Source organism: Nycticebus coucang, chromosome 12 (assembly GCF_027406575.1).
Source record: "Nycticebus coucang isolate mNycCou1 chromosome 12, mNycCou1.pri, whole genome shotgun sequence".
In the NCBI taxonomy this organism is placed as follows: domain Eukaryota; kingdom Metazoa; phylum Chordata; class Mammalia; order Primates; family Lorisidae; genus Nycticebus; species Nycticebus coucang.
Window position 1 is genome coordinate 60,535,473 of NC_069791.1, and position 13,391 is coordinate 60,548,863.

General features: G+C 50.3%; 1 protein-coding gene across 7 annotated transcripts in view; it reads left to right on the forward strand.

Annotated features, from left to right (window-relative positions):
* The window catches only part of CACNA1C (calcium voltage-gated channel subunit alpha1 C), a 650,685-nt gene that overhangs the window by 580,542 nt on the left and 56,752 nt on the right, over nucleotides 1-13,391 (forward strand). For 6 of the 7 annotated variants that reach the window (XM_053555459.1, XM_053555462.1, XM_053555460.1 and 3 more), the window contains one exon: nucleotides 3,265-3,348. In XM_053555459.1, coding sequence (XP_053411434.1) covers nucleotides 3,265-3,348 — 84 coding nt within the window. Of the gene's footprint in view, nucleotides 1-2,603; nucleotides 2,688-3,264; nucleotides 3,349-13,391 lie in introns of all 7 variants that reach the window. The other variant, XM_053555465.1, reaches the window with a different exon arrangement.

The following is a 13,391-nucleotide window of genomic DNA, read 5'->3' on the forward strand; positions in this document are numbered from 1 at the left end:
GCCCGACCCATGGGAGCCAGCCTGGTACCATGGGCTGGGGAGGGCCATGGCCAATAAGGAGCCAGCTGTCTTGGGTTTTCCTTCTGGCTGCACATCTACAAAAAAATCCAGGAGAAAGGATGACCAGGGAGCAAAGCCAGGAGGGTGCCAGGGTCCCTTGAAGGCATGCCCTTTCCCCGCGCGTGCCCGCTGATTAACCCGTGTGCATTGGTCTGGTTTGATCTCTGCGCCTCCTCCTCTCCCTCTCTCGTCTCTCAGAGGTGTTGCAGACCAAGGCCAACTCACCCATTTTGTTTCAGGTCTCTCCGGCGGATGAAAAGGTTTCCAGTTCATCCTCCTTTCTTGAGCACTGAAGCTCCCACCTTCCTACCTCCCCTCCTGCCCCCATACTCAAATAACGTTTCCTTACACGTTTTCTAGGCTGCTGCTGAGCCCTCCTGGATTCTGCTCTTGTTCTGTTTCTCTCCCTTCTCTTCCTTGACTCCCCTCCCTTCCCTTCTGCTCTATCCACAAGATGGTATTCATATCGAGATAGTCCCCAGGGTTTTCCAAAATCTAATTCTAAAACACACGCATATTGATAGTTCATTTGAGGTCTTCGCTCCTTTACTTCCTTTCGCCCCAATCAGGGTTCCCCATTTGCCCTGTGAATGACATTTGAGAACCTGGGAGGGAATTGGTTGTACCCTGCTCACAGCATGTGACTCTCTCGGCCTCCAAGGCTCTGGTATAGTTCGAAAAATACTCTGGGAAGCCAACAAGAAAGCCATGATTTCGAGCTGACCCTCACCCAACCCATGCCCTGGCCAACCTCTGCTCCCCCATCTGGCTATCCAAAGCCTCCTTGGTGGTGTTTCTGTTTTCTTTTGGCAGAAATGCCTGGGAACTGAGAGGCCCCTTTCCCTGTGACCTGACCTCCCACACTAAGAATAACAGCCCTAGGACAGCGTGTCTTGCCGTCCCTCTGGAAAGAGGGTATGACTGGGGAGTAGTTCAGGGAGCTGGATAGAGCCAGGAGGAAATGGAAGAACACAGATTTTTGTCTCTTGTGAGTAAAAAGTGAAAAGGGCAAGTTGTCAGCCTTCAAGAGAGCTGGGGAGAGACCGGGGAGCCTCTCAGAGGACCCTTCCTGCTTTCATAGTCACTCACCGTCCACTAGATTCCATCCCCTGGAAGCCCAGAGAACAGGAAAAGGCTGGGCCTGCTAGACAACAGTGGCCAGTCCCAGCTTGGCCCCCTGCAGAACATTCCTCGAAAGACTAAAGGGGCAAACGTCCTTCTTTAAGAGGACAAATCTCTTTGCTACTAGGTCCTCTCCCCACATCCATGGGGAATGTGACTGTCCTATTCCTGGTTCCTGAGCTGTGGGTGTTCATCTACGTGGTCATAGAATGTTGCTCCCTGGGCTCCCACACCTCTAGGAAAATGACCCAGACCCAAGAAGCCCTTTGTAAAGAGCCCACCCATCCAGGATTCCTGCCACCCTGCAGGACATCTGGAACAGCCTATTCTCTGCTTGACCAGTTATCCCACTATCTCAACTAAGATTTTCAAGATGTAGTGTAAAACAAATAAAATCCACATCTACAGAATAAAGCAGGGAAGTCAGGGCACTGGTCTCCCCTTCTGTGCCAGAATTGCTCCTCCATGGCACCACTGCCTTCTTCCCTCTCTAAGAAGCCAGTGTCCTTGTGCCCCTCCAGCCTACCCTGTCAACCCTGGGGAAGCTGTCAAGGACTTCCCTCACCTCAAGTGGCACTAGCATCTCAGGAGACCCTACCTTAGCATGATCATGCTAGGAGAGGAGCCTGGGAAGGTGCTCAGGAGACTCCCAAGAAGCACAGTCTTAGAGCCACAGGAGATGTCCCCAGACCATGGGACAGGCCTGGACTCTGCCTCCTCTCAGGTAGCCAAGGATTTGTCAGGTAGAACTGCCCCTAGGTATGTTTGGGTATGTCCAGGGTAGGAGGCAGGACCACGCTGATCTGATCTGCATAGAGTCCAGCTGATCATGGATTTTTTTTTATTAAGTCAAATTGATTATGGATCTTGTTTTAATGATTGGGTCCTGTTTTTATTTCTGAGGTTGACACAAGTTAGGTCACCTCTGAGCCCAGATAGCCCAGCCGCCTTCTAGCCCACACTCATTGCTCTGGCTCTCAGGGCCCTCTGTTCCTGGCCTCACCCGTAGGGACCACAGCCAGCTCACCTTTAGGGTGTCACACAGTGGGTCCCCTCCCTCCAGGCAGGTCCCCGTGGTAAGGAAGGACTGGAGGTGTGGGAGCGCTGGAGAGCCAAAAGCTGGCACTGCCTCCCCCACCCTCCACACCCTCTCCTGCCCCTTTGGAGGAGGGAACTGGGCGGGTGGATCCACAGAACGGGCCTTATGACTAAGGGAAGGCGGGCAGGGGACCCCAGAAGAGACGCCCCCTCCATTTCCCTCCTTGCCGGGACCCCTGGGCTCCTGCCACAGTGGGGGCATCTGGAACTCCAACAGCAACACTGAGGTGCCCGGACAATGATTCTGATGGTGATGTTGCTCTGTTCTTGTCTGTCTAATATTCCTTTTTAATCCCCATCCTGCCTGCCCCTCCCTTATGTAGGGTTACTTTAGTGATCCCTGGAATGTTTTTGACTTCCTCATCGTAATTGGCAGCATAATTGACGTCATTCTCAGTGAGACTAATGTGAGTATTACTCTGCCCTCCCCAGGAAACCTCCTCCTTACTCCTCTTTCTCTCTCTCACTCTCTCTCTACCTCCCTTCATTTTGTTTTTAATTTCCTGCTTTTACCCGCCTCCAGTCATGCCTTTTATTGAACCTGCCGTCGTCCTGTGGGGAAAAAAAGTGGGAGCCTCTCCTCCTTTTTTTCCACTTGTCCCAGCTCTGCACAGCTGTGCTGGGCCCAGGCGCAGGGCTGAGCGGGGACAGCGGCGGTGCCGTGCGGGGACAGCACTGCCCGGCCTCCCAGGGCCCCAGCCCCGTGCCACATCTGAACTAACCCAGCTTTTATCAGGCCTCTACACCCTTCGAAAACCAGGTTACCCAGGTTTGAGCCGCCAGAACTGTAGAGTGGTAAGAGAGTATTTAAAATGCCCACGTAACCTCTTTCTTTTCTCATTTTTTTCTCTTCTCTCCCTTTCTTCATGCCTTTTTTTTTTTTCATTTTTCCTCTTCCCTTTTGTTTTGTTTTTCTCCTTTGTTGTTGGTTTTTTTTTTTTCCTCTTCTCTCTCTCTTTTCCTCGGCTTCTCTGCCCCATGCAGCACTATTTCTGTGATGCATGGAATACATTTGACGCCTTGATTGTTGTGGGTAGCATTGTTGATATAGCAATCACCGAGGTAAACGTAAGTACATGGCGTCTGTATCTAACTGTCCGTGCCTGCTCTAACATTCATTTGTCTTTTCCCAGATTTTTTCCCCTTCATTTTATTTTCTCCTCCCCACTCCCTTATTTTAATTTCATCTTTTTGTTTGTTTAAATTGGTTTAAAGAAATTTTTTTCCTTGTTGCTTTATTTTCAAGTATTTTTTTTCTAACTTTGGAACGCATTAGGACTTCCCTTTTCCTTTTAAGTTTTGATTGCTGCATCTTTTTCTCTCTCCCTTTACAATCAGCGTGGCATGACTCTCACTGTATAGGCAGATGCAGCTCTGAAAATTGTGGAGTGAGACAATGAGGGAATATTTACCCCACTGGGCAGCTGCTGGGGCAGGAACCCAAACCTCCTATCATCCCCCCTCCTTCTCCTTCAGCCTGCTGCCTCTCCCCCTCCCAACTTTCAGTCCCCACAGCATCCTGGAAGGCGACTCCCTCAAAGTGGCACACCTGAGTTAAAGCTAGGATTTTGCCTGCATTGTCAGCCATGACCTACCCAAGCCCAAGGTCTTACATCGAATGGGCTCTGTTTCAATTTACTATCAGTAGCCTATGCAGGCAGCCTAGGCACCTGCAGGCTCATTTGAGAGAGAAGAAGAGAATCAATTATGTTTTTTTGTTTGTTTGTTTAATAATTTAAAGAGATTTATTCTGAGCCAAATGCATGTGACCCTCTTGGAGCACGTGACCTCAGGACGTCCTGAGAAAACGCACTGTGGAAGCCAGATTACAGTTTCGTTTTATATATTCATGGAGACAGGACTTTTGTTCATACCCCCTTCTCCAGAGGTGGTGAGAGCTCTTCTGGGTGGACCTTCCCTCCCACTTGCTGTGGAAGCAGCTCCAAGTGAGCTCCCTCCCCTGTACCTGCCTGGTCCTCCACCCCCCACCCCCCACCCTGTCCCCTGACCCCCCTCACGTCCCCAGCCTAGCGCCCTGGCCTCAGACAGAGCCCTGACCCTGGGGGCCTCCTGCCACTTTCTCCTTCCAAGAGCTGCCTCCTCCAATACAGTTCTACCAGTCCCTGCACATGTCTTTTTGTTACCTGGCATGTTTAAATCTCCTCTCTTTATCTATAGGCAAGCCTCTTGCGGTTAGTCTTTAACATGTGTTGTTTAAGTTTTTTGTCATTATTGTTCCTTAAATAAGAGACTTAGTAATGTTTGCATAGACTGTTGATGCACTGAACCTTGAATAACAGCACAGAGCAGACACTTTAGAGTTTTGATGTTTGAAACTACCTGACCAGCCACCTCATGGCCCTCACGCGTCCTTGCCTCTCCTCCATGACACCTTTTGCTCCCAGTCAGTCAAATTGCCATGGTGTCTGCCCCCCCCATTAGAAACCCTGTCTCCCAGCAGATTGATTTTGGAAGAGGGGTTATAGTTGCTGGGTGTCCCCTCCCTGCTCACACTATAGCTCCAAATTCAATTGCCCTTTGTCTGTGAGAACCATGGGTTGTCTTTGTCTCATGGTGTGTGTGTGTGTGTGTGTGTGTGTGTGTATGTGTGTGTGTGCACTCGCTTTCCACTTCTAGTAAATCCTACCCATGCTCTGAGCCTCCCCTCCCTTCCTGAGTAGACTCCCCACTCTGTAGGCTGGGCCAGCCCAAGTGCCATCCAAACCCATGTGTTTGCAGGTCAGTGCCTCTGTGCTCAGAGTCTGTGCCGTGCATGCTCTGAACAGAGGCCAACTGTGGGGAGAGAAACAGGAAGGAAATGGCAGCAGTGGGCTCTGCCATCAGAGGGTTTCCTTTAGGCCGAAGCAGTTCCACATGCAAAGCCATGCAGAGTAACCCAGGGCCCTGTGGCAGGGAAATACTGGAAGGTGACCGCAAGCTGCCCCCCCTGGCAGCAAGAGAGGCCCCACTGCATCGGTTCTGGGTCTTCTCCCTGTTGGCAAGATCTGTCACTCTACCTGCCATTTTCTCCCAAACTATTCACATTTATAAAAGAAAACAATACACACACACACACACATTTTTTAAGATACAAAATTTCTGCAGAAAAATTGGTTCTGTGGAGGGTAGAGAGGGTAGGGAGGGAGCAAAAATTTATCCAGCACCCTGACATTGTGTATAAGGCTTTCCTAGTTACAATTCACTTTTGCATTTATCCCTCTTAACTCTTACCTGCCCTGCGAATGCGACAGGCGGGACTGCTCCACCCCACCCCGCAGTTTGCTGCTGCTGAAGGTGCTTATGGAGAGACTGAGTACCTTTCTGTGCGTCTGCCGGGGGCAGCCCGTTCACCAGGCCAGAGTACCCCTGTCTCTTTAACCCTTGTCCCCCCTGGTGTGCTACCACCACCCAGTATTTATTCAGACCTTGCATTCTGTAATTGGTGTTTTAAATAACCATAGGGTGCTCTTTTTCTTCACTTTCTAAATAAGAATGATTAATGGCACATCTGCAGGGTTCTGCTGCACCTCCCTCCCTCTTCTCTTCCTCTTGCTGATACCTGCACATGTCCTTTTGTTAGTGACATGTTTAAATCTCCTCTCTTTGTCTATAGGCAAGCTCTCTTGTGGTTAGTTAGTACCCCTCGTCCCACCTTGGGAGGCCCCTGGCTGCCCCAGAATGAGAGGTTGGTGGGTTCTGAGTCACATTCGGGGTTGGCTGGGTTACGAGGGCGAGCTGCATGTGACTGAGAGCAAGCGCAGGTGGCCGGAGACCCAGACCCTATTTCTGGACTGCTTTTTCCCCTCTCCCACACAACTTATGGCTTCTGCACAAAAAGAACAAACATCACATCACCCGAAGCAGGAAGGCAGTTTAGAGAGAAAGAGAGAACTGGACCTAAAGTCAGAAAACTGGCAAGTTGCTGAGTCTTGCTGCTGCTTCCTGTCAAAGTGTTACCAAAAAGGCTGGAGACGGAGGGTTTTTATCTGTCAGAGGAATGTGATATTTACAGCAGTATATTTTGAAGCTCAAATAAGAGGATCTATTTAAAAACCGTATGTAAACTGTAAAGCTCTGTGGAATGGGAGAGATTGTGGCACCCAAGCAAGTGACATTCTTTCCAAAACCCCTGCTGGCATAACTTGGTGGGTCTAGTCTCCAACCAAGATCATTTTATTAGTCTAAGAGCCCTGGTTTCCCAGAGAGGATAGACATATGGAGATGGCCAGCAGGAACAACCAAACCAAAGCAAGGACAAGCTCGCTGACCACCGCTCGTGACTCTGAGGCCTCACGATTCTGGCATAACCGCACTAGCGCAGCAGCCAGTATGATGGCGCCAGAATGATCGAGCCCCGGTGCCCAATCTCAGAAGCAGCTACCTCCACCCATATGGCTCTGCCTTTAGGACATTAGCAACTTATGGGCAGCTCTAGGATTTTCTTCCCAATCCCATGGAATCCTTCAGAAAACATTCCTCTCTGGTTCCCTCACAGATCTTTTTTTTTTAACCATACTGTCATCACAAGACATATATCCCCAGAGATACGGTCTATTTGGAAGGTATCTACACTATAAGCCTCGTTGGAATCCCTGAGGGCTTTTCACCTATAACCCATCATCCTGGTGCCTTTAACCCTCCAGGAACAACTCTCATTCCCCTCACCAAATGCCATATTCATCCTGACTGTCTGTAGATATTCTCCACATTAAACTCGTGTCCCACTTCCTCCTTGCCTTTGCCAGGCTGTGGTGCCCCTCCCTCTCAGGCAGTGGATTTCCCACCAACCCCTGGAACCATCATTCATCCACCCACCTCTGTAGCCTTACCTCTGTGTGTCAGGCACTAGTTTAGGTGCCTGAGGCCCATCAGTGGGCAAAACAAAAGCTCCTGGCCTCATGGGCTCATATCCTAGAGAGGGATAATCAGATAGCAGGCATTGGAAGTAAGTATGAGAAGCAAGGAAGTCATACAGCATGTTAGGAGATGATGGGGACTTCAAAAAGAAACGGTGCCAGATAAGGGGGCTCAGAGGTGCCAGAAACAGTGAAGGCAGGAGCTGTCACCTCGAGAAGAAGATCTGAACAAAGCTGCAAAGAAGCTGAGGTGTTATCAGGCAGAGATCGGGGAAGAGGACTTACAAAGCAGGAGGGCAGCCTGCAAGGCCCTGTGCACCTGTGCCGGGGGAGGAGCAACCCATGGGGACCAGGTTAGGGCTTTCACCTGAGTGAGAAGGGATGCACTGCTGGTTTTGAGTACAGGTACACAGTGATGTCATTCAGGTCCTTAAAGGATTGCTCTGGCTGTCTGTAGGAGTCAAGACCATTTAGAAGCCACAGGCAGTAATCCATGTGGGAGATAATAGTTGCTTGGAACACAGTGGTGGAAAATAGTCAGATCTTTGTCCTATTTTGAAAGTAGAACTAACAGCATTTCCTGATGGGCCAGATGTGCTGGTAGAGGGAGAGGTGTTCAGGATGACTGTGATGGTCAGCCTACACCATGGAAGGATGGAGCTGGCATGCACGGGGCAGGCCACAGGCAATGACCTTGGATGAGGAAAGGCCAGAGTGCAGTTCAGACGTGTCTGTGAGCCCTGAGAGTGGAGATGTCAAGTGGACAACTGGGCACACTCATCTGAGGCCCTGCTATGAGGTCATTGCAGAGAGATGGTAGCCAGAGCCCTGGTGCTGGTGGAGAGCACTGAGCAAGGGATGAGAGACGGTGGGCAGAGAGGACTGGGCAGGCCTCCGATGGGAGAGGACAGGACCTCACATTGCCACTCAGTTGGGTGGATGTCTCTGTCCCCCATGTGACTGTGCTGAGTCCTGTATTGGCGCTGAGTTGCCTGTTGCCTGTTCTGAATCAGAGCTTCTCCCTGTGAGCCTGCAGCGGTCAGTGGCAGCGGCAGGCCCCTCTAAGGAAGGCCGCTTCTTTAGTGCTTGGGTCTGAGATCATGCTTTCCTGAGGGAAAACCTGGGATTGTTAATGAAGGTCACTGTGTCATCGAGATCTGCTCCCTAGTATCTCAGATTGGAATGGGTTGAGGCGCTTGGCAGCAGCCTTTCCCAGCACTGTTCTTTCCCATTCTGTATTGTAAAGTATACTGAACAGGCACTGCTGGGGGCCTGGGTTCTTACGTTATGGATGTAGAGAAACATTCTGAATCTGAGATTTAAGAAGTCTTGGCCATGTTTCCAGCTCAGGCTCTTCAAAGCCAGATGACTTAGAGCAGTTAACTCCATTCTCCAGGCCTCAGTTTCCTTGAACGCAGATGGGGCTGGGGAAGGTTTGAGATGGCCTGAATGGGCCATTTTCTGATGGCTGGAGGTAGATGTTTCATTTCCTCCAGTTGCCTGGCCGGGTTCTAAAGTATCTTTCCTTTCATGATGCTCCCAAGGCCTGGCAGGGGTAGCTCCCTTAGCTCTGGTGTGGGCTCTATGGAGACGCTCCAGAGAGGAGCAGCATAGAGGCCTGCAAGGCTGGGTCTGGGGGAAGCTGAAGGGTTCGCTCAGGTGCCAGAACACTGGTCCACAGAAGTGACCAGAGCGGGAAAATACAGCGAATTAAGGACAGTAATGGCTGATCAGGAGCAAGGTGGGGGCAGGGAGAGGGAAGGAGAAGAGAACAAGGAAGATGTGAGGAGGCCTCCCGTGAGCACGTACCAGGACACTTAGGGACAATCCACATGCCATCGGATTGGGTCCTCAGGAGGAAATGGAGGCTCAGCGGGGACCCACAATCTGCCCCAGCTCATGTAGCGAATGGGTGGCAAATCTGGGATTCAAATCCATTTCTGTTGGAGAATTGACTATTGCATGTGCACAAAGCCCATTGCATGTGCCCAGGCCAGGAGTCGCCAGGGGCAGGGCTTGGGATTCTCTGTGCCTATGGGTGCTGCAGATGCTGGAGCCAGGGAGTCCTGCATGCTCTAGGGACACTCAGATGGAATGCAGGCTGTACACCAGGACCCTTGAGCCCCAGGGCCCAGATATAGGGCAAGGAAGGGTAGAGCAGCTGGAGAAAGAGCCTGGGGGACATGAGGGAAACAGCAAATGGGGCTGGCCAAGTATCCCAGGACAGACAGGTCGGGACATACCTTTCCCTGCCCACAGTCCCTACAGCCTCTCCACTGCTGACCGACAGGCACAGACCACTCTCATAACGTCCCTCACTGGCTCCCAGTGAGCTTGGTGTCTGCTCTGGCTTCAGGGCCTGGAAGGATGGAGGGAAGCAGTCAGCCCTGAGTCACTGAGAGAGCTGCTAGCTGTGTGTCCACCCCCTCAGGGCTGAGTCAGAGAGCTCAGCCCGCACGACTCTAGCTGGCGCCCCCCTCCTGGACCCCCATGCTTACATGGGGCAGCAGGCTGGCTCTTGCAGTCTTCCTTTGTGGCTCAGACCACCCCTCCCTGCTCTCTGCCACTGCAGAGAAGGGACCAGAAGGGGCATAAGAAAGACCAAGGTGAGCGGGGCCCCAGAGTGGTGATGGGGAGAGAGGGAGCCATGTGAGCAGTGAGTTCATCCTTGAACGATAGGGTTCATTTACTCCTCTACCATTGGATGGAGCCTGGGGATGTGTGGATTTTATAGATAAGAACACAGAAGGCCAGAGGCAGGAAGCAGCTTTTTCACGGCATTTTCACAGCAAGGCTGACCAGAGCTGGCCCCTGACTCCCAGTCCCATGTTGGCAGGGGCTGGAGTGGGTGCTATGGCCAGACATCATCTGGATGCCTCTGGCTGGTGTGGCCCAAGCTGGTTCTGGGGCAGATAGATTAAATCACGACAGGGGCCTCAAGGCAGTGGGTGGGGCAGGGTTTATCCTTGGACCTCCCTGCAGCCCCACTCTCCAGTGCTGGAGCCTCCTGCTGCCCGAAGCTCCCTTCCAGCTTCTTCCCACTCTCATTGATGCCCCACACCCTGCAAAAGAACTAATCCTACCAAGGTAGCTCCTTTCAAAATGAAGTGACTCCAACACATTAATTCCTACTAAAGTGGTAGCGATTCAGTAAGCTGCTCTTCTAAAATGATTTTACCTTTAAAGAGAAGAAGATAATGCTCAACCTAGAGCCCTCCTCTCCTTCTGGTGGTTCCATAAGGCAGTTTTCTCCTCTACTCTGCTCAGAAATGAAGCCGGCCCCTGAGAGAGTTAGCAGAGCCACGCTTATTCCTAGTCTGACCACCAGCAATGCCCCCAGGCTCTCTAGGGCAAGGCTTGCCTGGTTTTCATGGGCATCCTGATCTGGGTTCCTAAACTGGCCGTATTGGAGCCCCCAAGTGTCCACACACAGCTCTGACATGTTGAGGACACCCTGGAGCCTCCGCCCTCTAACCAAAGCCATGTCCCTTTTCATTTTTTTCTAATTCTCTTTCCTTTCATTCCCTATTCTCATTTTGTCTACCCACATGCAACCCTCTCATTTCCCCTAAGTAAAAGAGTGGAAGGAAGCGATTCCAGACACCCCGGGCCTGTGTCTGATGCTTTAGGTCTCAAGCTCAGCAAGCCTCTGTCAGGGTCTTTGCCAGGAAGTGCTAAGGAAAAGGCACCTAGGAGATCCCCTGAGCTAGTTATGAGAGGGAGACTCAGGCATGTTCAAGGTACCCTCAAGGCCCTGAAAAGCTCCACCACCTTTGCTGACGCCCATTCATTCTCATCTTCAGTGTCCCACCCCCGAGAATCTACTGTGTTTTTTCATTTCTTTCTTTTTTGAGTCTGTGCCCAAACCAGCCTCACTCTCTCTTTTTCTCTCACTTCCTTCATCCTTATGCCTGCCTCTCTCTCGCTCTCATAAGTAATTCTTTAATATTGTTAGCACGTGCTAGCAGCTGATTTCATTCTTTTCTTCGTCATGGGCTCATTTGTTTGAATGACTTCCCAGGGGAAGGTAAAACTACCCTAGCGGTGTTATAATCAGTCTTGTTTAGCGTGTGTTTCTGGCGAGTAACAGCACCTGGGAGCCATAGGGTTGCAGATGGATAACAGTGGCTCATGAGGCTTAGGCCACATCCAGCCGCAGGAGCTGACCACTGTGCAGTGAATCCTACGGGTCACAGCCTCAGCCTTCTGCAGTTTACCACAGAAGGACGAGAAGAGCAAGGGACAGCCAGGAGCCAGCAAACCTTGTGCTCTGTGCCTCTCCATCAGTCCCCTGGGGGAACAAAGACCCCTCTGGGGGAGGAGGTCTAAAGGGGCATTTCAAGTCTGCATCTGTGACTCCAAAATCACAAGCCAAGCCCTTCCCTTTCTAGCTAGAGTTTCACTTTGGAGAAACAGACAGAAGCCAGTGGGTTTCTGATGCTGTACGCATAGAGGTGGTGGTGCGGGCTGCTCTCTCTCCACCTTCCTGTCTTTGGGAGTGCCCTTCTTTGGCATATCCTGCTCTGGTTCCTCCCCTGTGCCATGGAGGAGGAGGAGCACCCCTCCTCCACAGATCCCTCCCCCACCCTCAGTGCACACTAGAACCAAGACAGGAATTCCACTTACAAGTCGCTTCCATCTGTGTATGTTTCCTTAGCTTCCCTTAAATCTGTATTTTCCCACTGACTTGTATTCAAACCTTGCCTCTCTCTTGGTGGCCTCTTCATCCAGCTTTCTAAGACTCACAGTTAGAACATGCTTTGCTTTGGCCTCTTTGGGCCTCCTTGCCATGCTGGCATCCCTGGTGGCTCCAAGATTCAGTACCTCCCAACAGCTCCTCATTGCAAGGGCCACACTGTTGTTCCTGAGATGCACATGTCTCTTGGAAGAAAGAGGAAATAAAGGGACAACAAGGACCCGTCTCCCCCAAACACACACACACACACACACACTCTCTTTTGCTGGCTCTTGGTCAGAATGGCTCTAGAAGCCCCTGATAACTGTCTTCCCACCTCGGTTACCTCTGAGGTCTCACCAACAAAGCCCCATGGAGCCTCCCACTCTGTCTTGCAGATCAAATCAGAACGAAGTGGGAGACAGCAAAGGCCGAGAAGCAGGGCGTGTCCAGGGCAGGGGGTGCCAGCCAGGCCTGGGCCTTCAGGTGCTTTGAAATGAAATCCATACCAGAGCCAAGTCCTGGACAAGAGATTTTTTTTTAAATACAGCAAGAGTTGTGTAGCAAGGCAGCCGGTGAAGGACTCACGTACTCCCATGATGTCTCTTTTGACACCTGTTTCAGGAGAACACGGAATCTCAGGGCTCCCAAGATGGCAGCATTGTCTCCCTGGCAGCTGAGTATTGGGCAGTCCTTTTCTTCAGGGCCAAGGACTAGCCTTTCCTGCAGGGAATTAGAAGGCAATCTGTACCTGCCAAGCTAATATGTCAAGGAGAATGCCACCACAGCCTTCAGAATGCTCTCTATCCCCTGACCTCAAGAGAATGCCCTGTAAGACAACTCGGTTGGGCATTCCAATCCAGAGATCTTCTCCCTAGGCCCTAACTTCATAGTAATCCTTATCCCTGGCTGTGGTTTTAAACAATAATTTTTAAAAACCTTTTTTATATGGTGAAGAGCCATTGTCCAACTACCTTTTAGGTCTCCAGAGAGATAGTTTGACATGACAACTGGAAAATATATGCCCCTGGTTCCTGCACCATCCTCCTTCTGGGAACCCTCCACCTGGGGTGACCTGCTTTCTGGTGGACCCCGTCATTTCCCAGTTTTTTTTTTTAATTAAAACAATTTTTATTTTTAGATGACCTGATCTGATATATTAAAAATCCTGAAAAGCACACCAAAAAACAGTCAGAACTAATACAAAAGTTCAGTAAAGCTGCAGGGTGAAAGATTCATGTACATAAATCAATTATATTTCTATACATTTACATTCAATCATCTAAAAATGAAATTATTTTCTTAATTTTATTTTTAATATCAAAAACAACAAATGCTTCAGAATAAATTTAACAAAATAAATGCAAAATTTATATTCTGAAAACTACAAAATATTGTGAAAAGAAATGAAAGAAAAGCTAAATAGATCGAGTGTCATCCTATGTTCATGATTTGAAAAACTTAATATTGTTAGCATGGCACTAAGCCCAAATTGATTCAATGCAATCTTTAAGAAAATCCCATGTGGACTTCTCAGAAACTGACAAACTAGCGGGGTGGAACAAGATGGCAGACCAGAA